This window comes from Neltuma alba, unplaced genomic scaffold (assembly GCF_004799145.2).
Source record: "Neltuma alba isolate B1F8T4 unplaced genomic scaffold, ASM479914v2 tig00010137_pilon, whole genome shotgun sequence".
Taxonomy (NCBI): domain Eukaryota; kingdom Viridiplantae; phylum Streptophyta; class Magnoliopsida; order Fabales; family Fabaceae; genus Neltuma; species Neltuma alba.
Window position 1 is genome coordinate 17,553 of NW_021635084.1, and position 14,059 is coordinate 31,611.

The window sequence follows — 14,059 nt, forward strand, 5'->3', positions numbered from 1 at the left end:
AAGTAGATGGGAGATGAAATAACTTTTGATGTGAAACCCCGATAAGATCCAGGCTGGCATTTTTGGAACTATCAGTTTAGGAAGGGTAAAACAGAAAATTTTGAGAAAAATTTCAAAAAATTCTCAAAAAAGGGTAAAAATATGAATTAGAGGTTTTGGAACCTCAATTGAGGCCGAAAGGGTGAAAATAGTATAGAAATAGCTTATTACGGAATTTTCCAAAAATTAAAGTTTTTTGGGAAAATAGTGAAAATTGGAGAAAAATAGTTATTCTAAATAGCTAGAGGCCTCAATAAATTTGAAAAAAAGATAGATAAATTATCTAAATATAGAATTGAATTTATAAAATTGGTTTCAAGCCTTGAAAAGACAGGAATTAATTTTAAAGAATTTATTTTCCACAGTTTTACTAATAAAGGCCTAATCGGGAAAAATTCAAAATAAATATCTAGAGCCAGAGAAAAATTCTGAAAGTTTCCAGATCATATTCTTATATTAAAAGAGGATTTTTCATGGAGAGAAATAAATTTTTGGAGGTCTGAAAAAATTATAGAATGTTACAAGTGAATAGTAATTGAAAAAGTTTCAGAATGGTTTGGAATTGTAATTTGGTTTGTGGGCCATCTTTTTTGGGCCATTCCAAACCATGTGGGCCCCATATTGGGCCTAGATAAATGCCCAATTTCATGCAATTTTTGGATCCTTCAATTAAATGGAAATAAAACCCATTTTTCATGAAAAATGTTGGAATATTCTAGTAAAAGTACACATGGCTTGATCTGAAGGTATCTTACATTTGATGGCAGCCAAGTACCCCTCTTGGGTGACACTTTGATCATCCAAAATGAAGGGATAATGGCATATTATTTGCTTATAAATACCCCCGCAAAATATCTAAAAATGGTGAAAAATTGGAAAATCTAGGGCAAGTTCTGTCCACTTGAAATCCAGACTTGTAGACTGAAATTCTTGAGTGATTTGGGGCAAGGAATTAGCAAGCTTTTTTCAAAGAATCATCGAGGTATGTCTAAGTCTTGCTATAGCAAAGATTAAAGCTTATTTTGGTTAGGTTTTTGAATGAAAATCCAAGGGGAAATGCTATGAAATTTTCGGTCTGAATACTTGACTATTAGGGAAGGATAGAAACCTTAAATATGATGTAGAATAAGCTTGTTTAAGTGGTGTATGGATTGATTTTTGGAAGAAAACCAACTTAGGGTTTCATATCAATTAAGCCAAAGTGTGTTTGATTCCTTTCTTGGTTGAATGCATAGCATGAATTTCATATGACTTGAGCATGTCTTCAAGTGTTATTACATAACACATTATATCTTGCTTGATGAACATAAAAATTATAGTTCATTGCTACTAAGTTTTCCATGAAATCTCATTCCCTCCTATGTCAAATTATGTATCAAATAAGAAATGGCTCATCCAGGGATAAAGGCAAGGAATTGGTGTTCGGCCAAAGGAGCATTATGGATTTTATGTTCATATGTGAACACCAAGTAATGTTTTGATAAACTTTGTGATAATGTTGTAATGAATATTGTATAATGTTATGTAGTATCCATAATTGTATGATGCGTTATAATGCTGGAATTTTGGATAGGTTATCACCAGTTAAGGGTTAAATCTAAGGATATTCCAAAAACTACATTTAGAACAAGATATAGCCACTATGAATTTCTTGTTATGCTGTTGGGCTAACCAATGGCTTACCTGTCTTTATAGACTACTTGAACAGAATTTTCTGACCTTACTTAGATAAATTTGTGGTGATCTTTATTATTGATGACATCCTTATTTAATCTAAGAATGAGGAAGAGCATAAAGGACATCTTAGAGTTGTGTTGGAAGTGTTAAGAGAACATAAACTCTATACAAAGTTGTTGAAATGTGAGTTTTGGCTTAAAAAAATAAAATTCTTGGGTCATGTTGTATCAGCTCAAGGGGTGCTAGTGGACCTAAGTAAGATTAATGTAGTGTTAACATGGGACAGGCCACAAAGTGTCACAAAAATCATAAGTTTTTTGGGATTAACAAGCTACTATAGGAGATTTATTAAAGGCTTTTCCATAGATAGCCATTCTATTAACCAGACTAACTAAGAAGGACCTGTCATTTGTTTGGAGTAAGAAATGTGAGACAACCTTTAAGAATTTGAAGACTAAATTGACCATTGTACTGGTACTTGTGATTTCAAACCTTACAAAAGCTTTCACATTATATACTGATTCTTTTAAGAAAGGTATTGGGTGTTTATTAATGCAAAATGACAAGGTAGTTGCTTATATCTCCTGACAATTGAGGCCATATAAGGAAAACTTTTCTACTCATGACTTGGAATCTGCAGTAGTGGTGTTTGCATTGAAGATTTGGAAGCACTATCTCCATATTCCTGTAAGAACCCTCTACCTCAAGACATTTTTAACCCATCACAATACCTCTACTATGGTAGAAAAGGAAAGCTGTTAAAACGAGCTACCATAGTAGAAGGAAAATTCATATTTTAGAAAATTAACATTTAAAACTTGGTTCCATCTCAAATGCAGTTGCATGCAACTATCATCTTTCAATCACAATCACTGGGCCTCCGAGCCTCCGGCCCGGGTAACGACATACATCAAAATCAGCCCATCCCAATAGATCTCAACCACGAATAACAAAGTTTCATAAAATAATAGGAATGGCCTCCGGCCAACAAAATGAGTAGATAATATATTCTCCAGTTTACAAAATCAATAAAAAGGGGCCTCCGGCCCAATTGAATAAGAAGAAGATACACTTCCTCCAGTTTACGAATAAACCGGGCAATCAAAATAGTTTAAAAGGACCCTAAACGTGGCAATATACAACTATCCATACATAATTAAAGCTAGAGGCCTAAAGCTAACCAAGCTCAAGCCTCTGCGTCTCTTCCCGAAGGCGCACGCCTAGAACCTTCACCTGAAAATATTGTAAACCACGGGGTGAGACAAAGTCCCAGTAACCAACCTTTCCAATACTAGGTACTACTAAATAGGTGCTCGTGAGGTGTCAAGTGGGGCAGTTCACAAATAATATATATAACGATAGCCACAACAATTCATGCAAGTGCAATGATGAAATCCCATCAATCAAATCCCTCACTTTGGGGGATTTTCAGGAGCCGAACCCGGCCTATCCCTCACTATGGGGGACGTAAGGAGCCATAAAGGCCTATCCCTCACTCTGGGGGACGTAATGAGCCCGAAGGCCTATCCCTCACTATGGGGGACGTAAAGAGCCAACCATCATGCATTAATGGAGGCCTTACCACGTGGTAGTAACTATCAAACTCTCACCAAATCCCAAATTATGCATCATGCTCAAATCATAATCAAGAGTAACAATCATTTCACAATAAACCTCATTCAGTGGCATATCTTTCACAATTCCAAAATTCATTCATCATAAATCAAAACCCCACAAGACGGTTTTCCCTTTTTATATACAACATATAGTAACACAATTACTATTTGGAGCACAAAACACAAATCTACTCACAATACCACATAAGCAAGTACTAAGGATTGGAAAGTGGTTACCTCTCGCCTGAGCAAGGAATAACAACCAACAAAGTGGCCCCGCGCACCACCAAGACTCACAACTGGTCTACACAAGCACACAAACGCACAACCAACATATATTAGCTCTCAAACTAATAATGTGGCCAAAACAACACTTGGGGACATAAAATTCCTATCTCCCATCAAAACTCTACCCAACTCAAAGGGTATAACTAACAAAACAACACTCCAAAGTCCTCAAAGTCTATTAAAACATCAAGTCTCCTTCCAAGCATCAATTAGAGTTCAAACCTCAAGGATCCACTATAGGAATTCAACCTCCAACATCCCATTTGAGTAATTAAGGTTCCAACAACAATTCTAAACCGATTAAACCTCCAATTTAACCCTCCTTAACATAACCCAATTCACAAAACTCAAAATCAATCTCTACATTATCATCCTTAATCCCCAATCATCCAATTCCATAAACCCTAACTCCAAAACTCAAGATTCTTTAAATCTAAGAAAACTACACCGATTAAATACTTAAACTAACCCAATGCAATCAATTAAACTCAAAACAATCGGTCAAAAACCTCAATTCCATCACAACCTAGAAAATCCTATGGTTCCACCAAAAATCCTCATAAATTCCATGGAATTTCAAGAAAGAAAGAAGATTAGAGGTTAAAATCACTTACTTGAGGTAATGGATCCTTAGAAATGTCTTTCCCAAGCCTCAAAACCGAAACCCTACCAGAGCTCCTCTCTCCTCCTTCAGATTTTCTTATTTTCGCACAACTGAACCCTCCAGCGATTATATAGAATCGCGACCCTTCGCCGCGGCGAACTAATCCCGAGAGGGATTACTCGCCTGAAAACCTGACTTCGCCGCGGCGAACTCCCATCTTCGCCGCGGCGAAAGCTTCCCGAGAGGAAACTCTCGCTCGCCCAGAAGAACTTCGCCGCGGCGTGCCCTTACCTTCGCCGCGGCGAAACCTTCCCGAAAGGGAAGCCTCGCTCACCTGAACAACTTCGCCACGGCGTCCCCTAAACTTTGCCGCGGCGAACATACCCTGAGAGGGGTGTACGTTCACCTATGACTCCAACCAACCTCAAATCCAACCCAAACACCAAGATCAAGATTAAATCACTAATCTATCCTCAAAATTAACCCAAAAGAGGCTATTAAAACCCGATAAAACTTAAGATGTTACAATTCCCAACCCAGGAAAATCACTAATTGTCCACATTAACGCTGCGCGAAGGTTGAAAATCTTTTTCTCATATGAGTCATAGGTTTCCGCACTAGTAGTCCACAGCTCGATCAATTCCTATATCAATAGTTGTAGGTAGACATCTATATCATTTGCAGGTGCTTTCGTGCTAAGAATGATCATGGATAGCAAAAACGAGCTTGGTTTCATGCACATCCAAGGTGGGAGATTATACAGAATTAACCCCACAGGCAATATACTATAACTGATGCTCATGTTGCCAAAGGGATTAAAACCATCAGTCACTAATGAAAGTTGGACATTTTTAGGATCGACAGCAAAATCTGGAAACTCTGAGTTGAATGCTTTCCATGCCTCAGAATCTCATGGATGTCTTAACTTGCCATCTGCATTTTTGTCAACATCATGCCACCTCATATGCTCCGCCATTTTTGATGACATATATAATCTCTACAGCTACGGCTTTAAAGAAAAGTACCTAAGAATTGAAATATGAAAATATATAGTAGTTGATTAACAAAATAATTCTAAAAAAAAAATTTGCAAATATATTACTTTAGTAATAAAATAATTTAAAAAATAATAAAACAAATATACTCTTAACTCATTAATGATATAATTTGTAAAGAAAAATTAAAGCAATTATATTAGTTTATTAATGACATAATTTGTAAAAAAAATTAAAGCAATTATTATTAGTTTAATGATGACATAATTTTTAAAAATTTTAAGCAAATATTAAAGCAACTAATCCCTTAGAATTTTTGCAAGTTTCTTCTTCTACTTTTCCCTCTTCTGTGTGGGCTTGCACCTAGATGTGTTGCACCTTATACAAGTCTCCCTGCTGGCATGTTCTCCGTAATATAACATACAATCATTTGGTCAGGCATCAATTTTCATGTAGCTCAAGCCAAGCTTATTAATCATCTTCTTCGTTTCATAAAACGACGATGGAAAATTCACATGAGGGAATGCATCTGTCAATAATTCGAGGAGCATTGGCATTGCTTTGTCTGTAATACCGCATAAGCATTTTATGTGATATAGCTTTACTAAGAATGACAACTTTGAGTACTTTGTACACCTATGATATAAAGGCTTATCTGCATCATCTATGAGATCAACAAAACTTCGAGCCATTTCGTTTCTTAGGAACTCTGGTTTAGGTCCCTGTACTTCTTCAGTTGATATATGTTCGTGAATCCCAAATGCAATACGCACACCGTTATTAATAGGGTCAGACTTCTCCGCTTCAACTCCTATTCAGGAAATTGCAGGAGTTAATTAAGCAATCATATCATGCTATTCACCACAGAAAGACTAAAATGTATAATTTTATAGGAAAGGCTTCAAAATTAAATAGTCTCTAACAACATCTTGGGGTGCCACTTATTTAAATTGCAACTCGTTGATCATCTTCCTACCTCTGGCGAATGGTGTGGATGCTGAAATTAATGCGCTTAAAAGATTATCTTTCCGATCAGGGTCAAGAGAAAAAGAATCTTCTTCGACGCCGGAAGAACCAAAGGCCCCATCGTGGTTTGACTTCAGAGCTTCTCCTGCTATGGCCATCAGATCCTCGAAGCTCGACCTCTGAAATCCCAGCCTTCGCTTCATGAGGTAGGACGATCGCTAAGGGCATTTAAACTTGGTTAAGTGCTTTTGTGTACAACTAAAACAGGTGGCAGCAACTGATTGGCTACCTGTACCTACTTGATCTACTTAACTTTATCTAAGTTTTGTCTTAAAATAAATAATTTTTTTATAATTTTCTAATTGTACAGAGCACGAATATTATACTAACATATATTAATATGGAAGAGCTGATTAGTAATTAAGTCCAACATATGCATATATATATATATATATATCTATATAGAGACGCGCTTATTTTCCACAAAGATCTAGAAAAATTTTCCGCCAGTGCTGGCAAAACAAAAAACAAAAAGAAAAACAAAAGAAAATTTTCAATAAATGTTAAGAGGCAGTTTTTTTTTTTTTGATACGCAATGTTAAGAGGCAGTTGTCGTGGATGTTTTTGGAAAAAAGAAAAATCTCAGCCCTAATCCCCTCAAGAGCTAGAGGGTCCAGCCCGCCAAAAATAGGGGATTCAGACTGACAAAATGTGGGGAATTAAGAGTTTCATAGATATAATTTTATGGGCATATGCTCCTTCATATCGCCCTCGTGCAGTTGTTGGTACATTATTTTTTAAAATCTAGAGATACAACTAGATCATGCGGTTGTTATAAGCGACGACTGATCTTAAGAATGTCTTTTGCGTTGAAATGCATGACATTTTTGGCAGTGTTGTTTTAAGAAGCTTTGTTATTCTGAGACAAGGAAATAAAGTATGATCGCGGCTTCTAGTTACTCAGTTCTGTCAGCATTGGCATCTCTAGTATTTTGATTTGTTACATAGTAAATAATGAATTCAACTAAGTGGCTTCTAGTTGCTCCTAATATCCTAATTCTACTTTCTTCTTCTTTTTTTTAATTTACTGCACTCACTCTTAAATTTTCTCTGTTGTGCACCTGGGCTTGGTCTGCTGTTGGCCGAACTGCTCCAAGAGGTTGTGAATGAAGTAAAAACACAGTTCATTTTCGCTCTCCTCGTTATTAAACCTCTTTCTACTGTATATTTCAGTCTTGACAATGAGATACATACATATAGATATGTCCCAGATTAACCCAACATAAAGTACCAAGAATTTTTATGTTTATCTTTGTTTTTATTTTTTGGTCAATTAATCACCGCACCGTTGTTAATTTACATCCTCTAGACTAATTAATAAGAGATAAGGTGAGAAGGGGCAAAAGTATGGAATGCAATATCCGTTTCTCAGAATTGCTCCATTAATTGGAATGTCCTTTTTTTTTTAATTTATCTATAATTTATTCTTTGCGTTGAGCAAGATATTGAAAACCGGACCAGTCATTGAACTAAATAGAACAATGGATTAAGAGTCAGTGAGTCAGATTAGAATCAAACAGGCGATCAAACTAGTGAAAAATAAAAAACAATAAAAAATAATTTAAATTTTTGTTTAAAACTAAATATTAATTTAACATTTTAAATCACTAATAAATAATCATATACTTACAATTTCTTTCCAATTTTTTTGCACTTTCTTTGACAAATTAAAATTATAATATCACACTACTAAAACCAATAAATCTTCATTCTAATACAATATTAAAATAGATATATGATAACAAAAAATTCCTCCCTACAATTATTCAATTACTAAGTCCTAATTATTAACAACTTTTAAAAAATTGTTTTTCTTTTCAAAAGAACAATTAGGTTAACCCACCAAACCGGTTAGGTTACCCGGGCTAACCGGTTTTAACTGAAGTTGATTCGGGGTCACACAGGGTCAATTTAATTCTAATATTGATGCTCGACCGAACTGGCTACTAAGCCGATTCACCGATTTTCAGTGTAAACTAGCCAGTCTAATTCGATTTTCAATACATAGATGTTTAGGTGTGAAAATAAGCTAACGGCTTATTAGGGCCTATGATCTGGTCAAGCCAAGCCTGTTAAAAGATAAGCACAGACCCAGGTCTTTTTGAAGGCCTGTTCGGCCTAATCCAGGCTTTCTGAGAGATGAATTTTATGTATTTATATTAATTTATATTAATTGTGTGAAAAAATAGATAGTAACTCAGGATCTAATAGGTAAGAAGATGATAGCCGTGGAGCCTCACCACTCCCCATTCCGTTTTATTAATTGTTTATCGTGCATTATTTACAATTCTAAATTATTTAAGCTACGAAGAAAACGTACTCTGCCCTAGGGGTTTTCCCGTGTCTTCGACCCAGTTCAATCGGTTCAATCCCAAGGCCTAGCCGCTCACCGGCGTCACCGCCTCCCACCTGCCACTCTGATCTCCATCGTGCTCAACTCTCCATCTGGTCTCCATCGTTCTCACTTCTCAGTTCGTGCTCGCTGGCACCGCTCACTCTCTGGGTCCGAGCTCGGACGGTCGTGAGTCACAAGCCACTGCATCGCCAGCGTCCACTCCTCTTGCACTCCAGATCTCCTTCGAATTCATCAATCACAGTCCCAGTCTCCCAGATTTATTTTGTCGGTCGTCAATAGGTAAGCTTCCTGTTCCTGGCGCTTTGCCGAGTGATGGCTACACTTTGTTTCTAAAATCTGCAAATTTTAGCTCTCGTCTTCCTCTATTTAGTTCTTTACAGTAACCTATGGCTATGAGAGAATTTTGCTCTGTAGAATTCTTTTCATAACGCTAAGGACTGTTCAAGGTATGGATTGAATTTCCACAAGGGAGTATGATGATCATCGACCGCCTCGCCAATGTCGATTGTTTCATCTATGTCGATTATTCTTCTTCACCCTATCTATCTATTCTTTTACTGAAGCTTTGCTCTGAAAATTCCTTCTCAGTAGTCAATACCACTCAATCCTGATGGAATGCTGCGATAATCCAGCTTATGCCATATTATTTGTCCAAATTAGGCTATATGTTTGTCCAAATTACGCTATATGCTTTATCCAAACTATCTTAGTTTTGTTGCTGCTGTTATTTTTTACTGACGTGATTCATACTGACCTGGAAGTTTGCTCTCATTATACGTCCTTATGATTCAAATCTAAAAATACTGTCATATGAAGTAACAGGATATTTAACTCACAAATTCATATATAAGCATGATATTGCTGATGTCTTGGGTGCGTACCACTGATAACATCCCTAGTTTAATCCTCATATTCGATTCAAACATTAAAAAACACTAGTCCTATGCCAATTAAGTCATTACTAGAAAGGATGTGAAGAGTAGCCAAAACAGTAAATGAATTACATGTCAATCTTATACAGTGCAATCATCAATCATATTCTCATATACAACCACGTTCTTATATGCATATATCCCTTCAAACACACAAATGGGAAATCTCCCTTTCTGTTTAGAGGAGGGATCATAGACCATATGAAAGAAATAGTTCAGAGTATCTGCAAATAGAGAGTAGATATGCCAGTTCGTTTCATAGTGTTTTATGAATACAATGCCTTTCGCTTGTCTCTACTTTGATGCTTTATTGATGTTTAGAATATGATTATTTCTTGATTCTTCTTGTTTTCCCTTTAGTTTATTCTTGTTTTTGCAATTTTTTTTTCTGTTTTTCTGGCTTTTATATCTACACTTAGTCTCCGAAAATATTCGGACGTGATACAACTTTTTGTTAATATTCAAGAAGTTTTGTGATATGATATGTGCCAGTGTTTGCTTCTGATGTAATATTACATATTATCGTTACATTACATTACATTACATATATCAGTAGTTAATAGGTCTGTTGACTGACTTTTGTGATTTCAGTGGTTTTGTTGGCTTGAGTTCTGAGTCATAAAAGGAACACAATGACAGAGGAGGAGAAACTCCCTGTTTTTATGGACGTCTTTATAGCCGGGATGTACTATGAAAGGATGGTTTTTGAGGTACCCTTTTCGTTTTAGTAATTTTGAATTACAGTGATCGTGCACGATGCAGTTTTTATCGTTTGAATTTTGCAATTTTGACTATGAGAGCAGAAATGGAACCTAACGAATTATTTTGACCTCCCAGCTATTCTATGACATTGCCCCTTACACTGCAGAAGATTTCCGTGCGCTTTGTACAGGTAATAATCTGATTTCTTTAATATCCCCCTAGTAGAACTCTCCCTGGATTGCTATTACAGTTTCACTAATTAAACAAGCCTTTAGACATGCTAACTTATTTTGATTTTTATGATTGATGATATGACTTCCCCATTTCTCATTTAATCATCTCTCTTTTCAGGAGAAAAAGGAGTCAGTCCAAATGATACGTTTTTGTGTTACGCAAATTGCTTCTTTCACAAGGTTAAGAAAGGTGGCTCCTATGTGAAGGTATGTACTGGTATGGTTTTAAGCGTATGGTTACTAAGTTGTCCATCTAATAATACTAATATGCTTTTTAATTTCCAGAACAGTTTTCTTTGCAACCTGCTTTCAAGACTATAGATTAATTGCTACTTTTCCTTTTGCAGGGAGGCGCCATAAACTACGAAACTGGTAAGTTTCCTATTGATGCAGTGACCTTAGCATGGCACACTTAACTACTTTCTAAATCTTGTAATTCGATACAATACGTTTACTCACATTTAGTCCATTTCTGTCGATGCAATTTTGAACTCTTTCTAATCACTTTACTAATTATTAAATGAAAGTAGATTCATTTTTTATGCATAGCTGGTATTTCAAGAATGGGCCATGATGCTCATTGATTGTGAGTGATGCGTCATGTCATATATTTTATATTTACATATTGATATGTTGATTTTAAGTAAATTCTGTATCCACTATTTTCAAATCATTTGGGATGTTAAACTGTAGGATTGAATTAAGACTAGCAATTGAAGATTTTAACTAGATCATTGTTTTTTCCCAATTGAAAATGTTGTGGCCTAATATATATTTCTAAATGAGTGGTTAAATAGTCTTTCTGTTTGGAAATCCTAAGTTTAAATGGTCACTTCATTCTAGATTTAAATCTTCAATTTGTACAAGTTACTGTTTTATTGCTATGTAAATCTTCCATTGAATGATCATAATTACAATTTTGACCGCAGTTATAAGTTTCATCTGGCCGGATGCCTTGTTTGTTATAATCTTCGAAAATTGCTAATCGTCTCTTCTCCTTCCTGGATGTAATGTCTACTCTTACACCTCTACATCACATTTTTAATCATGTTGCAGGGGAAGATGTTCAAAGTGTTTTTGGTCCATATTTCTTTGGTGAGAATGCTAGATCCTAGATTCATAGTTTAAAAGTTCTCAAAATGTTCATTTCGATGAAAAGTTTCTACATTGTGATTTATTTCAGACGATGGGTCAAATAACTTGAAACATGACAAGGAAGGGCTCCTATCTATGCCCAGAAGAGACTTCAGAGATTGCCGTTCTCACTTTTTGATCACATTGAGAGCTGATGAGAGCCTTGACAGGTTAATTTATATGGTTAACTCTTGTTTTGTTTTTTCCCCCCCTTTCTCAACTAGTTGGGGTGTCAATATGAAATGCTTGATGTGCAAACATTCCATTTGTCGAAATTTCTAGTATGCTAATATATTTGGAACTTGTAGGACTCATGTGGTCACCGGGAAGCTTGTGGAAGGCATGGATACACTTCGAGAAATCGGACAGACTAGTTTTGACTGGGCGGTTAGAATTGTTGATTGTGGCATGTTATATAATGGTGAGTTTTATTTTAACAATTTTAGTTCTGTTAATGATAATAATTTTGCATAACGTTAACTGAAAAATATCTGCAGCTAGGAATATTCCTCCTGGAGTGATTATTAGGCCTTTGCCGCGCGGAAAGAGGGATGGGGTCTCCTCAAAGGGCAGGGAAAGACGTGAGGGAAGGAGAAAGAGGATAAAGAACGATGATCGGGATGACTCAAAGGGGAAGGAAAGACGTGAGGGAAGGAGGAGGAGGATAAAGAACGATGATCGGGATGACTCAAAGGGGAAGGAAAGACGTGAGGGAAGGAGGAGGAGGATAAAGGGGGATGGTCGGGATGACTATTGAGGCCAATGTAAATGGATATTATCTTATATTATTTATGTTTATTTTGAAAACGAAGGGAATTCTGAATTTTAAAGTAAAATTTTACTAATTAGATATTATTAGTAATTAGTAATATCCCTTATAAAAGTAAAATCACTTGGTATTATTGAGGTACTGCCTATTTGCTATTTGCTATTTGCTTAATTAAGAACAAATTTCTTTTTTCGAAATTTGATACTTGATATTCTTGTTTAAATCAGGGTAATATTTACATCAAGTTTATGTTCATTGTAGGCAAAAGAAGGTTCATTATGACAAGATTTTCGGTTACTCATTGATATGTTATTTTTTCCCCCTATACAAACTTGTAGTCTTAACAATAAAATTTTAAAGATAAAGCATATGTTAATGTGTGATTGGAAAAGTTGATATAATAGATGTAGAGTATGTAGTAACGTGCAGTAGTGCTTTTTTTTTTGGGTTTATTTTAAAAAATTACTTTTTATTTACATTCCATCATTAAACTAAAATGAGTAAATTAGAGGTGTTAACTTTACCTTGAAAAAATTAATAAGATCTCATACTATATTGAACTTTGGAGTGTGTGAAATTTTGAGAGGTGTGTAAGGAAGTGCCGCTGCTCACTGAGGAGTAATGTGTGTTTCCGAAGAAAAGAAAGGACTTTCTTCAATTCAAACATAATGTTTGGGGTAATTTGAAAGACATGAATGCCCCTGCCCGAGAGCCTCGATGGCTTGCGTCTGAATTGAACTTGGAAAAATGCAAAATTTTAAAATATATCTAAATATTCACCTGCTGTTAAAGAACTGCACACATGCAAATACAGAAGCTACTTCATTTGTTAACAAACAGATATGATAATTAATTTCCTTGTTGGTTGAAGATTTTTGTGTAGATTTTGTATTTAATATTAATATTATTATATTTAATTCAAATTCTAATAGATAAATTTATTAACTAATAAACTTATTTTAAATTTAAATTATTAAAATTAAATCTAACCTGGAAATAAAGAAGTGCATTACTACCAAATCTTCAACAAGACTTTTTTCTTGTTAACAACAATTGCTAATAATCAAATGTAGTTTTACTACTAAATTCTAATAGAGTCAATGCAAGTTAAAAATTTGAAAACAAAAAATTGAATGATTTGATAGCATAGTCAAATTTGCGACAGATCCGCCTTATACCTCTATTTCATTTCATATCATTTTTCAATTTTAGAAACAAGAAAATAATAAGACTGCAGTATGGAAATAATAAGTGAAAAGAACAGAAAAGCTCACCGGAACTCGTTGCCACGGGCAGTCGGGCACAGCCTAAGAACAGTTCCTATAATATTAAACAAACCCACATAATTATAAATGAAACATTAAATTATTAACAGCTGCATTATTCTGCTTAATTTCACGCAGAAAGATGATCATAATACTTGGTGAAAGAATTCGTCTCCAGAAAAAAAAAAAAAAAATTAAGACGAATGATTTCTGAGGGAACGATCTGTTTCGCCCTCTCTCTGGATCTCCCTCATTTTTGCTCTCTCTCTCTCTCTCATAGTAGTTTGTGTTGAACTACACATGTATCTCTCACTCACTCACTCTCTCTCTCTCTCTCTCTCTCTCATGTTTGATGTCACTTTCTTCACCAGCTAACACTAAATCTGAAAAACCGAAAGGAAAATCACAGCTGCTTTATTCTTC

At 35.4% G+C, this 14,059-nt stretch overlaps 1 protein-coding gene across 1 annotated transcript; it reads left to right on the forward strand.

The window, feature by feature from the left end:
* The first annotated feature begins 8,605 nt into the window (after nt 1–8,605).
* Nucleotides 8,606–12,359, forward strand: LOC114754439 (peptidyl-prolyl cis-trans isomerase). Its single transcript, XM_028943199.1, has 9 exons — nt 8,606–8,880; nt 10,125–10,243; nt 10,371–10,425; nt 10,587–10,675; nt 10,816–10,840; nt 11,525–11,563; nt 11,652–11,772; nt 11,911–12,023; nt 12,100–12,359. Exons 2-9 carry the CDS (start codon nt 10,166–10,168, stop codon nt 12,357–12,359), a joined length of 780 nt encoding a protein of 259 aa, XP_028799032.1. The 5' UTR covers nt 8,606–8,880; nt 10,125–10,165.
* The last annotated feature ends 1,700 nt before the right edge of the window (nt 12,360–14,059 follow it).